Genomic DNA, 18,214 nt, shown 5'->3' with positions numbered 1-18,214 from the left:
TGTGTAGAAGTCCACGTGTTTCGTTCCTTACAAAGAGGCATAGATGTGGTGACCACACTTCTGCGCTCTTGCGCAAAGTGGGGGGGTGAGGGATTAATGAGCCAACGTACATTATGCATGCGCATTATGCGAGCCCTTTGATCTTATCCTTCCTGTCCATTGTATTAAAATAGCAGTACCAACAGTAATCCCTATTGAAGTATGGTACCCTGTATAGGCATGCATTTAAACAATGTATTGTTTGAAGATTTGCTTCCACGCAGTACTAAGTCGGTAGCTATCCAAACGGTTAAAATTATTTCTATTTCTTTCAATTTCGATAGATTCTCTAATTAGTATTGGCCAGTAGTAGCTAGTTTTGTGTTCTTGTTGGCACGCGTGTATTTAATATTTCTCTGATGTTCTTTTAGTCTCGTGCTGATCATTCGTCCTGTTTGGCCAACATATCATTTGCCACAAGTGCAGTTAATCCTGTAGACACCTTCTGTTGATCGCTTCGGTAACACATCTTTTGTACCAGAAGTCAAGTTCAAGAAACATAAGTACGTTTTTATTACAACTTAAAATATATATACATATATAGATATACATGTCCATCCAACCACGTCTCAATGTTTATGTCTGGGAGAACACGCTAGTTTCTCCCTCTGCGGAGTCTCCACCATTTTTCTTTCTTCTTGTTTCCCAGTTCCTGGTCTTGGCGCTCCTTCCCTCTGTCTCCTCCTCGTTCATTCTCCTCTTCCTCATCGTTCTCCAGCTGCCGTGCGCAGCCTAGGAAGCTCCAAATTGCCCAACGCCAGAAACTGTTCTTTCTCTCTCCCTTAGAAGATGGGATGTGCTTAATCTCTTTCTTCTCTTCCTGAACAATGTCTGCCCTCCAGGGTTGCTCGCATCTCCCTTCCCCATTCACCACTTCCTGCTTTGTATCGTCTTCAATCATGTTGACCTCCTTCAGCTCTACCTCATTTGCCTCTAACTCAATAGCTCCTACTTCTTTTGCCTCTAGCTCTATTGCCTCTACACCATTCGCCTCTACCAAAATCGCCTCACTCTCCTCCACCTCAATAGCCCCTACCTCCACTTCTAACTCAATCACTTCTACGTCATTCGCCTCCAACTCATTTGGCTCTTCTTCCATAACCACCTCCTGCTTGGCCTCTCCCTCAATCTCCTCTACCTCTTTTGCCACTTCCTGGATGGCATCTACTACATATGACTCAACCTCCTTTGCCCCTTCCTGTTTTATCTCCTCCACCACATTCTCATCTTTTTTTGACATTTCCTGTTTAGCCTTTACCTCATTCGTATCTACCTCATTGATCAAGACCTGCAAGGCCTTTTCTTCATTCTAGATTTGAAGCTTTCGTGACTGCAATGATTCATATTCTCAGGTTTTTTCGGTAAAGTCACGTAGGTAAAACATTAAAAGTAATGAAAGTAAAATAAAACAAAACAAAAATAAAAATAAAATTCACGACGTTTCGGAGGCAACACAAGTCTCCGTCATCAGGTGGGACCGTCACAGCCAGATTAGCTGCATCAAGTGAAGCAATGATTCAAAATGTAATCCCTTATAAGCAAGTTGAAGGGGGGGAGGAGAGGGGGGGGAGTTCATCAGAATGTGGTAGCCAATGAATGGAACGTATCGGGAGGGAGGGGGGTGGGAGGGGGAGGGAGCCAACAAAACATTTGGCGACGGCTTGGACGCGGCTGCTGCGCACGCCAACACAATCGTGTCGACCTGAATTGCCTCTACCTGTTTCACCAATTCCTGCTTTGTATCTCTCTCAATCCCTTCTACTACATTGGCCACTACCTCTTTCACCACTTCCTTCTTGGCCTCTCCATCATTCCCCTCTCCCTCAATCTCGTTTTCCTTCATCTCTTCTACTTCCCAAACTTTCATCTCAGTCCTTCGTAGCTTCCTATTCCTACGTTTCCTATGAACACCATCCTCTCCCTCTTTCTTTGACTCCACAACATTATCAACTTTCTTAGCCACTTCCTGTTTGGCTATTCCCTCATTCCCATCTACCTCACTTGCCTCTACCTCTTTCCCTAAGTCCTCCTTGGCATCTCTCTCAATCCCTTTTACGACATTGGCCACTACCTCTTTCACAAATTCCTGCTTGGCCATTACTTCTACCTCAATCACTGCTATCTCTGCCTCATTAGCTAATTCCCGCTTGCCATCTCCTTCTAACACCTCTACCTTCTCGAACTCTACCTCCTTCATCACATCCTCCAAAGCCACTGCCTCAATCATCTCTACCTCAATCGTCCCAACCTCCACCACTTCCTGCATGGGCTCTCCCTCACTCCGCTCTCTCTCAGCCACCTCTTCTTTCACCGTCTCCTCCAGAACTTTCTTCTTGTTCTTATGTTTCTTCCTACTCCCACGTTTTCTCTTCATACCATTTCTCTCCCCCACTTTCTCCATCTCCTCCATCTCGTTCTCAACCTTCTTGCTATTTTGACATGTCTGCTGCACATCCTCATTATTAGCGTTGACTTCCGCCTGCTGCTGCTCTTCTGCCTTTTGCTGCTGGTGGTGGATGATGAAGCTCTTCATCTCGGTGCTGTTCTGGAATTCCAGCAGCTCCTGCTGATACTTGGCCTGTTGCTGTGCACAACGATCCAGCAGGATCATCTCAAGCTCCCGTATCTGGCGCTCAGCTTCTAGTCTTATGGCACAGAGCATCCTCTTGCGCTGCCCCTTCGAGCCAGGGTCTGGGGAGTCACATGGGGAGGGGAGAGCAGCACCACAATTGATTCGTTAATGGGTGTTTGAGTATTTCCTGTATGCTAATATGTTTTTCCCCTTTTTTCTGGCAACAAAACAGGTGTTAAGATGTTAAGACACCAAACTGAAACCTTTTACAAGGAATCATGTCTGCATTAACCACAATGCTTGTGGTCAGAATGCAAACAAAAAAATACTCTAATAATATATGCATTGTCCTTGAAACTGATTGGTCCACACCAGAGACAGCTTTCTTTTGAGCCTCGTCTCAAACGGCGTTAGACCAGAGGACGCCAAAAGGCGCATTTCCTGTATGTTATTTTGGTAAAGAAACTTGGCACCATTGACAGGAATCTAACTTTACTTGAGACCGATGTAACACTAATAACACTGTAGGGAGGTCTGGAGATTGACTCATGTGCCGGAGACACCTCCTCCTCCAAAGCACTTCATTAGATTGATGGGCTGGCTGGGGAGGCTCTATTAAGTTTGCGAGGTCTGAAACTCCAGGCCAAACATAAATAAACTTCCCTTATCTCCGAAAAAGTAAGATGGATTGATGACCAAGCTGTGGAGGTCTGGCTAAATTTATAAGATGTCCATTGTTTCACAAGAGAGAGCATGAATCGGATAAGAAATACACTATGAATTCTTATACACTGGTCCATTCATACAATTAGTATATAAGTGGGCTACGTTAGATAAGGATAAGATAAAGGGAGGAGAGGAGAAGAGGAGGGCTGGGGTGCCTGGAGCCCAGAGAGTGCCCAGAGGGGCCAGAGAGCCAGGGGCAACCCTGATGTTTGTTAGCTGGATAGCATGTGCTCCCGTGCATGTGAGGTTGCTCTCAACAGAAGTCGTTCCTTGCACGAGAATAGCTGAAACGCTGAGTAACCACTGAGAGGTATAGTGGTTAATCAGTGGAGACGGTATAGTGGTAAAACAGTGGAGATTTTAAAAGCAAAGTTTAAGATTTGCAGTTGTCAATTTATATTGAGCCAATACATATGGCAAGTGCAGAATAAATCTTGGAGAAAAGAGAGGATACATGTGTGCCTCTTGGAGAAGGAAAGGCATTTCTCAAAACTGAGCGGCAAGGTCACGTGCCATGAATCACATGAGTTTAAAATAAGTGACTGTAAACCAACAAGCCTGTGAATAATTATCATGGTGAAGACACCTCTATACGTTGGATACTGAAGGAAAACAATCGTGCTACACATCGTCAAAGCCCGACAACACCTGACATTCGAGAAAGAAGTACAATTTCATTGTTCTACACATTGTCAATACCTCATCACACCTGGCAAGTCACCAGCTGCATCAAGCACCTGGCTGTTGTGTTGTTCGAAAGACACTGTGTGACGACTTTACATTCACGGCACAGCAGGTTTCTAAACGCCTGCCATGTCACCTTCTCAACACTAGCGTCAGAGACCGTCTGATACAGACGGAAAGCTGATTTTCTTTGTTGCACTGTCTTTTCATGAATGTCATATTGTGCACTGCGTTATGCCTTATTAACCTAAATTCTGAATTTAGCCGTTCATGTATTTCTATTACATCTTCTTAGGTTTTTTCGGTAAAGTCACTTAGAAAGTAAAATAAAATAAAAACAAAAATCACGACGTTTCGGAGGCAACACAAGTCTCCGTCATCAGGTGGGACCGTCACAGCCAGATTAGCTGTATCAAGTGAGGCAATGATTCAAGATGTAATCCCTTAAAAGCGAGTTGAGGGGGGAGGGAGAGGGAGGGGGGAGCTCATCAGACTATGGTAGCCAATGAAAGGAACGTATCGGGAGGGAGGGGGGGCGAGGCCAAAAGGGTGGGCGATGGACGTGGAAGCGCTTGTGCCCAAGCGGCCAATTACTGCACACGCCAACACAATGGAGCGATTGTGCGCAAGCGGCCAGCCACTGCACCCGCCAACACAATGGGCAGAGAGGAGGAGGGGGAGGTCTAATACACATGATAGACAAAAGAACGAAAATGATGATGGGTACAAACTTAGGGGGAGCTCATCAGACTATGGTAGCCAATGAATGGAACGTATCGGGAGGGAGGGGGGGGGGGGGCGGGGGGGGGGGGCGAGGCCAAAGGGTGGGCGACGGACGTGGAAGCGCTTGTGCGCAAGCGGCCAATTACTGCACACGCCAACACAATGGAGAGAGAGGGGGAGTGGGGGGTCTGATACACATGATAGACAAAAGAACGAAAATGCCCATGTTTATACCAATGCTGGCTGAACAATGAAGAGAGTTCTATTAAAATAACTGGGGATGTTAACACTCGGTAAAGTACAGTAAAATAGTGCCTGTCAGATAAGATGGTCCAAAAAAATTTGTGATTAAGTCTTTTTTGCGTGGTTGATAACATCTTTCCAATGATTACTAAGTTTGTACCCATCATCACGGTTGAAATTATGTCTGTGTTTGTATATTTGTATGGCTTCGTGTACAAACCTTTGATGGTAGCCGGGAGGTTTGCAGAGAACCTTGGTCTCGGAAAAGACAATTTCATGAGAGCCCACCGAGTTGTAGCAATGATCGGCCACGGCAGAAGAATCAGTTCTGCCATGTTTCAGATCTGACTTGTGCTCGCGGACACGATCAGAAACATGACGTTTCGTTTCTCCAATGTAGCAATCACCACAAATGCAACTCAATTTGTAGACTCCAGGATACTGTAAGTCAGGAACGACATCCTTCACAGATGGAATCAGATCACGGATTTTATGCACTGTACTGAATCGGACTTGGATCTTATGTTTGTTTAGAATTTTGGAGATCTTTTTGGTCACGCCAGCTATGTATGGTAACGTGATGGTTTTGGTCGGAGTTTCATGTGGCTGTTTCTGTGTGGTGGGAGAGACAGCTTGGCGGATAGTACGGTCAGAGTATCCGTTCATCCTGAGGGCCCGATGTACATGTCTTAATTCACCGGTCAGGTGGTGTTTGTCAGAAATGCCATGTGCTTTGTGGTATAGCGTTTTGATGAGAGAGTTCTTTTGAGATGGGTGGTGGTGGGAATCCGGTTTCAAGTAGGAGTCTGTGTGGGTGGCTTTTCTGTAGACAGAATGTCCCAAGGAACCGTCAGGACTCCTCTCAAACAGAATATCCAAGAATGGTAGTTTACCGTCTTTCTCCACTTCCATGGTGAATCTGATGGATGGGTGTCTAGAATTGATGTGGTCAAAGAAGTGGTTCAATGCTGGGAGGCCATGTGGCCAGATGACGAAAGTGTCATCCACATATCTCTTCCACAGGGAAGGACGCAGGGTGGATGTCTGGATGGCGTCTGATTCAAACTTTTCCATGAATATGTTGGCTATAACTGGTGACAAAGGGGAGCCCATAGGGGTACCCTCATTCTGTTTGTAGAAGGTGCCATTCCAGGTAAAATAGGTGTTGGTGAGGCAATGCCTAACCAGCGCAGGTGCATCAGAATTCAATCCTGTGCTGGTTAGGCATTGCCTCACCAACACCTATTTTACCTGGAATGGCACCTTCTACAAACAGAATGAGGGTACCCCTATGGGCTCCCCTTTGTCACCAGTTATAGCCAACATATTCATGGAAAAGTTTGAATGAGACGCCATCCAGACATCCACCCTGCGTCCTTCCCTGTGGAAGAGATATGTGGATGACACTTTCGTCATCTGGCCACATGGCCTCCCAGCATTGAACCACTTCTTTGACCACATCAATTCTAGACACCCATCCATCAGATTCACCATGGAAGTGGAGAAAGACGGTAAACTACCATTCTTGGATATTCTGTTTGAGAGGAGTCCTGACGGTTCCTTGGGACATTCTGTCTACAGAAAAGCCACCCACACAGACTCCTACTTGAAACCGGATTCCCACCACCACCCATCTCAAAAGAACTCTCTCATCAAAACGCTATACCACAGAGCACATGGCATTTCTGACAAACACCACCTGACCGGTGAATTAAGACATATACATCGGGCCCTCAGGATGAACGGATACTCTGACCGTACTATCCGCCAAGCTGTCTCTCCCACCACACAGAAACAGCCACATGAAACTCCGACCAAAACCATCACGTTACCATACATAGCTGGCGTGACCAAAAAGATCTCCAAAATTCTAAACAAACATAAGATCCAAGTCCGATTCAGTACAGTGCATAAAATCCGTGATCTGATTCCATCTGTGAAGGATGTCGTTCCTGACTTACAGTATCCTGGAGTCTACAAATTGAGTTGCATTTGTGGTGATTGCTACATTGGAGAAACGAAACGTCATGTTTCTGATCGTGTCCGCGAGCACAAGTCAGATCTGAAACACGGCAGAACTGATTCTTCTGCCGTGGCCGATCATTGCTACAACTCGGTGGGCTCTCATGAAATTGTCTTTTCCGAGACCAAGGTTCTCTGCAAACCTCCCGGCTACCATCAAAGGTTTGTACACAAAGCCATACAAATATACAAACACAGACATAATTTCAACCGTGATGATGGGTACAAACTTAGTAATCATTGGAAAGATGTTATCAACCACGCAAAAAAGACTTAATCACAAATTTTTTGGACCATCTTATCTGACAGGCACTATTTTACTGTACTTTACCGAGTGTTAACATCCCCAGTTATTTTAACAGTACTCTCTTCATTGTTCAGCCAGCATTGGTATAAACATGGGCATTTTCGTTCTTTTGTCTATCATGTGTATCAGACCCCCCACTCCCCCTCTCTCTCCATTGTGTTGGCGTGTGCAGTAATTGGCCGCTTGCGCACAAGCGCTTCCACGTCCGTCGCCCACCCTTTGGCCTCGCCCCCCCCCCCCGCCCCCCCCCCCCCTCCCTCCCGATACGTTCCATTCATTGGCTACCATAGTCTGATGAGCTCCCCCTAAGTTTGTACCCATCATCATTTTCGTTCTTTTGTCTATCATGTGTATTAGACCTCCCCCTCCTCCTCTCTGCCCATTGTGTTGGCGGGTGCAGTGGCTGGCCGCTTGCGCACAATCGCTCCATTGTGTTGGCGTGTGCAGTAATTGGCCGCTTGGGCACAAGCGCTTCCACGTCCATCGCCCACCCTTTTGGCCTCGCCCCCCCTCCCTCCCGATACGTTCCTTTCATTGGCTACCATAGTCTGATGAGCTCCCCCCTCCCTCTCCCTCCCCCCTCAACTCGCTTTTAAGGGATTACATCTTGAATCATTGCCTCACTTGATACAGCTAATCTGGCTGTGACGGTCCCACCTGATGACGGAGACTTGTGTTGCCTCCGAAACGTCGTGATTTTTGTTTTTATTTTATTTTACTTTCTACGTGACTTTACCGAAAAAACCTAAGAAGATGATTCCTTGCAGTCACGAAAGCTTCAAATCTAGAATTATTTCTATTACAGTATCATGCATTCTTTGGACCAAGTGTCAATTGCCTATTTGATGACTGGTACTCTTGATTTTATTTTTTACAAATAAGGGACTTGTTTTAATTAAAATGTGTCTGTGTGTGGTTGAACAGTGTAACAAATCCATGCGTTACATGTGTAGTGTTGCAGCGCCGACTGGCGTCCAGAAGTAGCAATTGCGCGTGTTCTCACCCAAGGGGAAGAACTGGGGCAAGGGTCATGGAAGGGATAAGAACTGAGCTAAGGGTCATGGAAGGGATCCATCTGTGAGCTCCCAGAACCTGCTAGAAGGGTCGAGAGAGGGGGCGTGGCCAGGGCAGGGCCAGGCCCCGCTGGAAGCATAAAAGGGGGCGAGAGAGGGAGCTCGGGGCTGTTCGTGGGAATCAGGGTCGTCTCGCTGTGGAAGTCGTCGCCTTCGTCGCTGCCGTCCTTATCATCGCCCGATGTCACAACTGCTGAATAGTCAGCCAGCTATCCAGTCAGTTAGCGCCGTCGAGCTTGACGGTCAACGTTACATTATATGCTTAGTGAGTCGTCTAGTGAGTACGAGTAATATAAATAAAGAAGGTGCCTCTACAGTTACTGTCTCCAGAATCCTACATTACACATGTAATATATCTAAGAATCTGGACAATAACCTTGGCTTCTGTGATTGTAGTTAACGAAGCAATCATACAAAAACAAATACAATATTTCAATCAATTATAAATACCTGCCAGAACTACATCTCCATGTATATTTGTCTGACTCCCGTCTTTGTTTCCCCATGCCTCTCTCCTCTGTTTTTGCCTTATGGTGGTGTTTTTTATTATTTTGATAATGGAGTCAGCCTCAAGTGGGTGAAGGAAGTGATGGCAAGAGTAAAAGGTGGAAAAAAGAGATGAGTTGTTTTATAAACTTGCTCGTGGTTACTGTGCATCTGCTGTTGGCCGCCATTACATGGTAAACGAGTCAACAGTCAGATTTATGAAGAAAAAATTCGAAGGCAATTAGGGAAAGTGTGGCAGCACTTCCACCAATGTGGATGACCCCCGAGAGGACACTTTGACTTTCTCTTCTTGTTTCATTGTAGTTATCTACGTGTATTATTTTACAATTTAATTACAATTTAGTTGTTCATCTTCTTGGTTCTTTCGGTAAAGTCACGTAAAAGGGAAGTAATAAAATAATAAAAATAAAACATAATAAAACTTTACCGAAAGAACCAAGAAGATGAATCCCTGCAGTCACGAAAGCTTTAAATCGAAATTTAGTTGTTATTTAAGTGTACAGTACAGAATTAATGTTTTGATTATTTTTTACTCTCCAATATGTTCAATCGGACACGTGACCCGAAACCTCCTTTTTTCCCCATATAAACATAGTATCTGCATTCACGAAATCTACTTTCACGCAAATTTTCAAGAATCTAACCCTCGCGAATGTCAAGGCATTAGCATACCTATATATCAGTATCAGTGTGTCTGTGTGTGTTATCTGAACCCCAAGACCTTATAGAATTGCTTTGCAAACCTGCAGACGAGAAAAACATTATAGGGCAAGGTGGGGACGACCCTGCTTGGGGTGCGTTGCCTCAAATATTGGTATAAGTAGCCTCCCTTCGTGAGTGGCTGGCTGAGGTGCCATCTGTCCGAGACCAGGAAAAGCGCCGGGAAAAGGTAATTTCCTAATCAAACTGCTGCGGGAGGGTAGTGTCTGTGTGCAGAAGTCTATACATGTCTTCATCACAACTGTCTGGACGACAAGATGGGTTCCACAAGATTGGAAGGATTCACTGGTGGTCCCACTCTTTAAGAACGGGGACCGCACACATTGCAACAATTATCGGGCATCTCCCACCCCGGTGTATTTAGGAAGGTCCTGGAAAGGATTATTCAACATTCCCTTGCTAGGCACGCTGAGGAGAGGCTTGCGGACCCCTAATGTGGTTTCAGGCCGAGGGCATCCTGCACGGATGCCATATTCTCTCTCCGTGTGCTACAGCAGATGTGTAATGAATTTCAAAGAGACCTACATCTCTGCTTTATTGACCTGGTCAAGGCCTATGATACAGTCAATAGGCCAGGGCTCTGGATTGTTATTCGTGCTTTCAGAGTTCCGAACCCTCTGCTCACAATCATTAAAGACCTTCATGATGGTGGGCAGGTCCGGATAAAGTTGCGTGCCCGGGAGTCAGAGCAATTCCCTGTTTACATTGGGGTGCGACAGGGATCTACTCTGGCTGACACATTATTTAGCATCATCTTCGACCACATAGTTTTAGAAGCTTTTTATGACTGTACCGGTGGATTTTTTTCAATTTGGTACAGATACAATTGGAGGCTGATTGATGCCTGGGTGAGGTCAAGGGATGGCTCCCTACTGGTCAATCATATTACGTACACTGATAATTTGGTAGTTAATGGTCACACTGAAAAGTAGTTGGAGGTTCTGCTGCTAAGCCTGGAGCGTGCGACAAAGCGGTGGGGCCTTACCATCAGCCCCACCAAAATTAAGCACCCGCCTGAGTATTTTGTATAATTTAATACTCCGCCCCCTCAACTACTCATGAGTGATGGGGTAGTTGTAGAGAAATTTACGTACCTGGGTAGTGTGCTTATGCAAAAATTCCGGTTTGGCAGCAGAGGTCTCACTCCAAATCGGTCAAGTGGCATATTTTCATCAGCTTCGTAACACTGTGGGGTATCTATCTGGCCTGTCACTCGACACAAAGCACTGGGTCTTCTTGGCCAATGATGAAATAAATGAAAACTCTGAACCAGCTTTAAACTTTCAGACTGGCCTGCCTACGATCCACCCTGGGTTTAACTAGGCTGGAATGTGTGAAGAGCTCACCAAATCTTTGAAAGATATGGACACATTCCCATCAGTGAGCTCCACTGGTGGGCAGGGCTGCATTGCCTGGGTCATTTAGCCCGCATGCTCAGCCACCACATGCCCAAGCAGCTTCTGTTTTTCCAGATAGAGGGGGCTAAATGGGCGTGGCACGGCCTGGCGAAGAGATGGACTGATGCAGTACAGGAGGATACGGAGCTGAGTGGACTTGCCGAAGACTGGTAATACTAGCGTAAAGTATGGTACCACTGGTGTTAAGTATGGTACCATTGGTGTCAAGATCGGCCTCTATGGAGGAAGCTAGTGAAGGATGCTTATGGGCATTTGGTGGCAAGTTTCCCTCCAGCAAAAAAGGAGGGCAGAAGAGCGACGCTCACAACAACAGGCGGTGCACTGGATGACTAAAACGCAGCAAGTTGGCACAATAGGATGCAAAGGTGGTGCGTCTGCCAGTCATCTCAGTCAGTCAACCCATCGCACTGGGGTCTGTCCCCTGATCTCCTGTCGGCAAGCCTTCGACACTTCAAGTGGCCTCGGAGTGCACCAGGCCTGGCACAAGCGCCATGGTGACGTCTCCGTCACTTGGTGGCGAATGAGGGCTGTTGTTGTTATCTGAGCCGGTTAGGGGCCTCCCCTAGGTCCACTCAGCCTCAAATCGGTATCCGATGCGGTGTGTAAACATCGCCACTTGGGAGACAAAGACGGCCAAGTGTGGTGCTGGCAACCCACCCCTCGTGTGCGGTGCCGGCCGTCATAGGTGCTCACTAACAACACTTGCTCCTACATTGTTTCAAGGCTATACACAAGATTTTTGTCTTTGAGTGGGGTCTATGTGCAGTGTCTGCTTGAGTGGTTGGGAGCAGTAGTGTCTGTGGGGATCGACCTGAGTTCGATTCCCATTCACAACCATCAGTGACTAATAAATCAAACCAGTCGTGTGCCTCCCCTACATCTCTTCAGACTTAAAATAGTACCTTGTGCAACGTATAAACATCAACACTGGGGAGACAAAGGCATCCGGGTGCTGTGCTGAATACCCACCCCATCATAGGTGCTAACTCGCTAACAGCACTTGCCTCAATAGTCTGTTAAGGCTATACGGGGATCTGTCTTTGTATACAGGTGCATGTGTCTGTGTGTATGTCTGTGTGTGGAATTACAGTACTCACTTCCCCTCGGCTTGCTCTTCTCTCCACCCTGCAACAAAATCACAGCAACGCACGTGAGACTCTAATCACATCACAGCTTACAACCACCACCATCATTACCGTCTTCATCATCACCACCATAACGATCACTATGGTAACCGTCATCTTATTTCTCACTCCCAGGGTCCCTCCCCACGTGTGTCAATCCCCACATCTAACTTCACGCGTGTGGATACCACTTCGACCAATTACTGCAAAGTATTGCAAGTTTACGAAAAAAAAGCACAACGGGACGCCCCCCACTTGCCCTCTGCACCCCCACATCGATCCCACATCCCCTCCCGTGCCCTCACCCCTATCCCGCCCAGGCAGGGGGGGGGCTGTAGGGGGCCACTCGGGGGTGAGGGAATAGGGAAAGGTCGACTAAGTTTTCACTGATGACCCAGTGCGGTGTATAAACATCAACACTGGGGAGGGAAAGGCAGCATGGTGCGGAACAAAAGGATCACTCGTTTGCTGCCTCAGTCTTAATAGAAGCGCACTAACAACGCTTTCACCAGCCGTCCATACGAATCTAGGGTAACATTCGTCTGTGTGTGTTTGTCTGTGTGAAGTCTACACGGGGGTGTGTGTAACATATGTGGATGTGTGTCGATGAATGCAAAAAGGATAAATGTACTCACGGAAGACATAGTCTTGACGGTACAAAGAGATGTCGTGGATGTTCGCGTTTGTCAACAACTTTGTTAACTATGTTACTGATGTGTTCGACCTCGTTGATGTTAGTCAACGAAGTTTACTAAGTCAGTTAACTTTGTTAACGAAAGTTCTTGGCGATGTTGATGAAGTGGCGATGTTGATGAAGTGTAGTCCCGGATGCGATGCCCAACCGCACGGCAAGAACTCCCGAACCCCACGGAGAACCGAAGTCCCCACTTGTTGGAGCCGCTTGGGAGACCGCGTACCCACAGCACCTAGACGCCACAGATGATGAAGCCGAGTGAGCTCGGGTCAAATGTTGCTAACTGATTCCACAACTCACAATTTGTGGCACATACACATGATGTCCACCATGTACGGATCAGTTGTGTCGAGCTATGACATTTTGAATACATATTATCTAATTGTTTGAGGACTCAGAGATCTATGTGACATTTTGAATAAATGTGTGTACGTGATCAATTAGTGATTAAGCAAAGGTGATTTTTTTTTATCGGTAAAGTGATTCCTGTAAGATAATTTACGTATCGTAAAAAAGACGATTTGTAGATCAAAAAAGCCCAATGGTGGATTTTTTTTGGCTGTCAGCCCTCCCATTGTACCTGATTGGCTTCCCTAAGCGTGAACATAATGTATCATTATTTTGTCGAAGGTACATTTCATCCTGTTACAGCATGCATCTGGACGAATGCGAGGGGCGAATGTACTCATGGAAGATATCGCCTTGACGGTACAAGGGATGTCGTGGATGTCCGCGTTTGTCAACAACTTTGTTAACTATGTTACTGACGTGTTCAACCTCGTTGATGTTAGTCAACGAAGTTTACTAAGTCAGTTAACTGTGTTAACGAAAGTTCTTGGCGATGTTGATGAAGTGGTGATGTTGATGAAGTGTTGTCCCGGATGCGATGTTCAACCGCACGGCAAGAACTCCCGAACCCCACGGAGAACCGAAGTCCCCACTTGTTGGAGCCGCTTGGGAGACCGCGTACCCACAGCACCTAGACGCCACAGATGATGAAGCCGAGTGAGCTCGGGTCACAGATGGCAAGTGTCTAGTGAGAGAGATGAAACATGTTAAAGATGCACTAAGACAGAATGGCTACAATAATGCTCAAATTAACAGAGCACTGAAGGCCAAATCACGAACGCAAAGCAACACTGCTGAAAGCGATAAGATTGTTCAAATAATCAAAATTCCATACATCTCAGGAGTAACTGACAAATTAGCCCGGGTTTTGCAAAAGCAAAACATTAAAGTAAGATTTGGTACAGTGCACAAAATTCAAAAACTGGTTTCTGGCACTAAAGACGAATTGCCCAAATTATCAACAGAAGGTGTATATCGGATCAATTATTTATGTGGCAGATGCTATATTGGACATACGGGACGCAAAATCAGTGTAAGACTAAAAAAACACCAAAGAAACATTAAATTATCTCAAACACAACTGTCGGCAGTGGCAGAGCATGCTTGTCAACAAGGACACTCAATTGATTTTGATAACGTTGAAGTGCTGTGTAAAACTAATTATTACTGGCCAAGACTAATTAAAGAATCCATTGAAATTGAGAGAAACAGAAATAACTTCAATCGCTCTGACAGCTACAGGCTTAGTGCGGCCGGGAAGCGTATTATCAAATAAATACAATTACAAATCCTCATAAGGGAAACAAATACCAATGAATACCAATTGAATGATTAACAATCTATATAATTACAATACCCACCCCCTCCTTGCCTCGAATCACTGCACCAGATTGAATTGAATTAAATGATGACGTCACCCTGAGGCTGCTCTATTTAAGAACGGAAGCAACAGGAGAGCTTCACCATTCTTGCCCGATGAAGCTGATTGTAATTATCAGCGACACGTCGTACTCAAATTTTAAATGCTGTTGATCCTCTCTTCAGCACACCGATGGGCTAAAGAAGTGAATTATTTTGTCCTTTGAAAACGTGACACATTTTTAACTGTTTGGCCGTGTCAGGTGGTGGAGAGTTACGACATTTATAAATAACGTGATCTGACCCAAAAACCTATATTATGAATCTGTCTATGTGTTCAAGTAGTGATTTACCTATGCCATTTTGAATACATCTGTCTATAAGATCGAGCATTGATTACGCAGCGATTGAGTATGTGTATATTTGATCGAGCAGTGATCGAGCTATGACATTTCAAATACACGTGTCTATATGATTGAGCATTGATTGAGCAGTGATCGAGCATGTGTCTATTTGTTCGAGCAGTGATCAAGCTATGACATTTTGAATACGTGTCTATGTGATCGAGCATTGATTGAGCAGTGATCACGGTGTGACATTTTGAATACATGCGTATATGTGATCGAGCAGTGATTGAGCAATAAAATGTTGAATATTTGTTTCTATGTGATCGAGCATTGTTCCAGCATTGACAAATTAGATAATGAATAAAAAAAACTATGAATTGTTCTTATTTTACCAGGTAAGGCCCACTGAACGACATAGCTCTTTATCAGACGTGTCCTGGCCACAAATGATAGCTCATTAAAGTGGCTTATCATATGGAAATTGATCTCAGCCAGGTGTCAGGGTCGGGGTCGAACCCACAACCTCCTGTACACCAGGCGAGGTAGTTAACATCTCGCCACCATGGCACCACATTACATGTGTCTATGTGATCGAGCATTGATCGAGCAGTGATCGAACTATGATTCTTAATACTTGTGTTTACGTGACCAAGCAGTGATCAAGCAGAGGCATTTTCTTTTAATCAGCAGTGATTCCTGTCACACGATTTGTAGATCAAAAAAGACGATTTGTGAATCGAAAAAGCACACTGGTGAAATTCCTTGGCTGTTAGCCCTCCCATTGATGCTGATTGGCTTCCCTGAGGATTAACATAATTTATCAGAAACTAGCTTTACTACCCGGCTTCGCTCGGGACTTGGATTCTTGTCTTGGATTAATACAACGCCTACGCGAGGGTGGAGGAAGGTGCGTGACGTCAGCAGGCACATTGCGTAACGCTGCCGCATGCGGGTGACATCGCAGATGTGACGTCACCGCTCACTTGTGCAATGTCAGATCCATTGTTTCCCCCCCCCACCCAGATAAAAGAAGTATATTTCTATACTTTTTACATTGTGTACAGTATACATGCCAAATTGAAAGTTTGTAGTCTAGTATATATCCATTATTTCCCGCCACCCCAGCCGCGCTTTTGTGCGGGATATACGGCCTACGTGGAGGGTTGGTGGGGGGATGAGTGAAGTCAGCAGGCACACTGCGTAACGCTGCTGGATGCGGGTGACGTCACAGATGTGACGTCACAGACATCACAGATGTGAAATATTGCACTGCAAGTGAGCGGTGACGTCACAAATGTGACGTCACAGACGTTATATAGATTGCACGGCAAGTGAGCTGTGACGTCACAGAGGTGACGTCACAGACGTGATATATATTGCACTTAAGTGCAATATATTATAAATTTCCCTTTTATTTTATATAGATATTCTCTCAGATTAATTATATCCTGATACAGCGCCGCGTGTGGATGTACTCACGGAAGATATCGCCTTGAAGGCCGAAAGAGAAGTCACGGATGGTCACGTTTGTCAATAGATTTGGCTAACTATGTTAATGAAGTGTTCAACCTCACTGATGTTTGTCAATGAGGTTTACCAAGTAATTTAACCGCGTTAACGATGTATATTGACGACGTGGGCGAAGAGTGCTCCCGAATGCGATCTTCAAGCACACGGAGAGCGCGTCCACCTCCCACGAAGAAGAGTCCGTAATGGTCGACCGTTGCTAGGAAGTGACGTCACTTGTTGCTAAGGTAACAAACCTGAAGCCCACGTGGTCCACTGCATCCTCCAGGCCTGAGTAGTTGCGACTGTCAATTTTGACTTTAAACTTTCGTGACTTGCAGGAATTCATATTTTTTGTTCTTTCGGTAAAGTCACGTAGATAGAAAATAACATTTTAAATTAAAGCAAAAACCCCACGACGTTTCTATCGCAACACAAGCGGTCTTCATCACGTGTTGCGATCGATACGTAGTGGGTTTTTTGCTTTTATTTTATTTTTTATTTCATTATTATTTTCTATCTACGTGACTTTACCTGAAAGAACCAAGAATATAGTTACGACTGTACTCTGGTCGCTACAGATGAAGAGGCCGAGTGGGCTCGGTTCAACTGTTGCCAGGTACCTCCCCCACTCAGCTCGCAGCACACACACACAGTGTCCACTATGTACGGCGTGAAAGAAGTTTTTAACATGCTGTAAACACGTACGGGCCAGTAGTAGACCTTGTGTGTGTATGCAAGTTGCACGCGGTGAGGTGGAGGGTCCGTGAGGGCCGGGGGTGGGAGCGGTGTAGAGGGGGGGGGCTCGACAACTTTGCTGTAGAACCCCGTGGCAACTTGCTACCGTAGCTACGTTGTGCTCAGCCAGCCAAGTTCATTCACGCTCACGGCCAAAAGCAGTAGCGGCGAATATGTGAACCTGTTCCGAGCCTCCCTCAAGGTCGAGTTGTGTCAACGTCAACACTGGCAAGACGAAGGCGGCTGGGCGTGGTGCGGACCGCATGGACTGCTCGTGTGCCATTGTCTGTTGATTAACTGTGAATAACCCAACCAATAACAGATATCCATTGTAATTTACATGTGTAATGCGGGCGTAAACGACCTCCCGGAAGTGACGTCATGGGGGGAGGAGTTACGTCACGTGGGGGAGAGGGTAGAGGTCTATAAGGGGGGTAACCGGAAGCAGTGGGGAGTGCTCGGAGACTGGGAAAGCGTGAGGCCACGCACCGTGGCCGGGGCCGCGGGCTGCGCCGCCGACACGGCCGCGTCGGGACGGGGCGCCCGCAGCAAGGCGCAACAACATCGACTGTTTCCGCTGCGGGCGTAAGGGCGTAAGGGCCATTATGCCAGGGACTGCTGGGCCCGCGTCCCGGGTCCGCCCCAGCAGGAGGCCTCGACAGCGACCGCTCAAAGAAAGGATTCGCCAGCACAGGCAAGTCGGTGCGCACCAGACACCCGGCAAGGCTTGACACCTCAATCATCACCGTTGTCATGCGATCCGGGTGTTGTTAATAACGGGAGGCCATTGACTGCGCCTTGTCGTTCGGTAACGCAGTGGCGTAAGTTGGCTCGGCGGGTCGTCGCGGCCGCTACCGGTTCGTCCACCGTACCTGGGTCGATACAAGGGGTGGACGTACGGATTTTGGTAGATTCCAGAGCGTCCGCGACCATTATTTCGGATGTAATATTCCATCTCTTGAACATCCCACCAGAGGCCGTGAGTCCGGCTTACGCTTCCTGCGTCGCCGCGAACGGGGGTAGCATGGGCATTGTGGGCCAGATGTACGCTACAATCGCTATCG

At 46.4% G+C, this 18,214-nt stretch overlaps 1 protein-coding gene across 1 annotated transcript; it reads right to left on the bottom strand.

Annotated features, from left to right (window-relative positions):
- Window positions 1-634: 634 nt before the first annotated feature.
- On the bottom strand, window positions 635-17,290 carry LOC144736309 (uncharacterized). Its single transcript, XM_078618956.1, has 4 exons — window positions 12,794-17,290; window positions 12,132-12,159; window positions 1,742-2,730; window positions 635-757 (listed from the first exon to the last, which is right to left on the bottom strand). Exons 1-4 carry the CDS (start codon window positions 12,800-12,802, stop codon window positions 635-637), a joined length of 1,149 nt encoding a protein of 382 aa, XP_078475082.1. The 5' UTR covers window positions 12,803-17,290.
- Between the last annotated feature and the right edge of the window lie 924 nt (window positions 17,291-18,214).

Source organism: Lampetra planeri, chromosome 60 (assembly GCF_965212315.1).
Source record: "Lampetra planeri chromosome 60, kcLamPlan1.2.h2, whole genome shotgun sequence".
NCBI classification, from domain to species: Eukaryota; Metazoa; Chordata; class Hyperoartia; order Petromyzontiformes; family Petromyzontidae; genus Lampetra; species Lampetra planeri.
The sequence above is the reverse complement of the archived record's forward strand: the minus strand, read 5'-3'. Positions and strand labels throughout refer to the sequence as shown.

What these genes read in the sequence shown, in the direction of transcription:
- LOC144736309 (XM_078618956.1), bottom strand. An exon ending in GAAGAGCAAGCCGAGGGGAA is followed by an intron (nt 2,731 to 12,131) that starts GTGAGTACTGTA and finishes GTGACTCCCCAG; the next exon opens with ACCCTGGCTCGAAGGGGCAG. An exon ending in AACAGGTAGAGGCAATTCAG is followed by an intron (nt 758 to 1,741) that starts GTCGACACGATT and finishes TGCGCACGGCAG; the next exon opens with CTGGAGAACGATGAGGAAGA.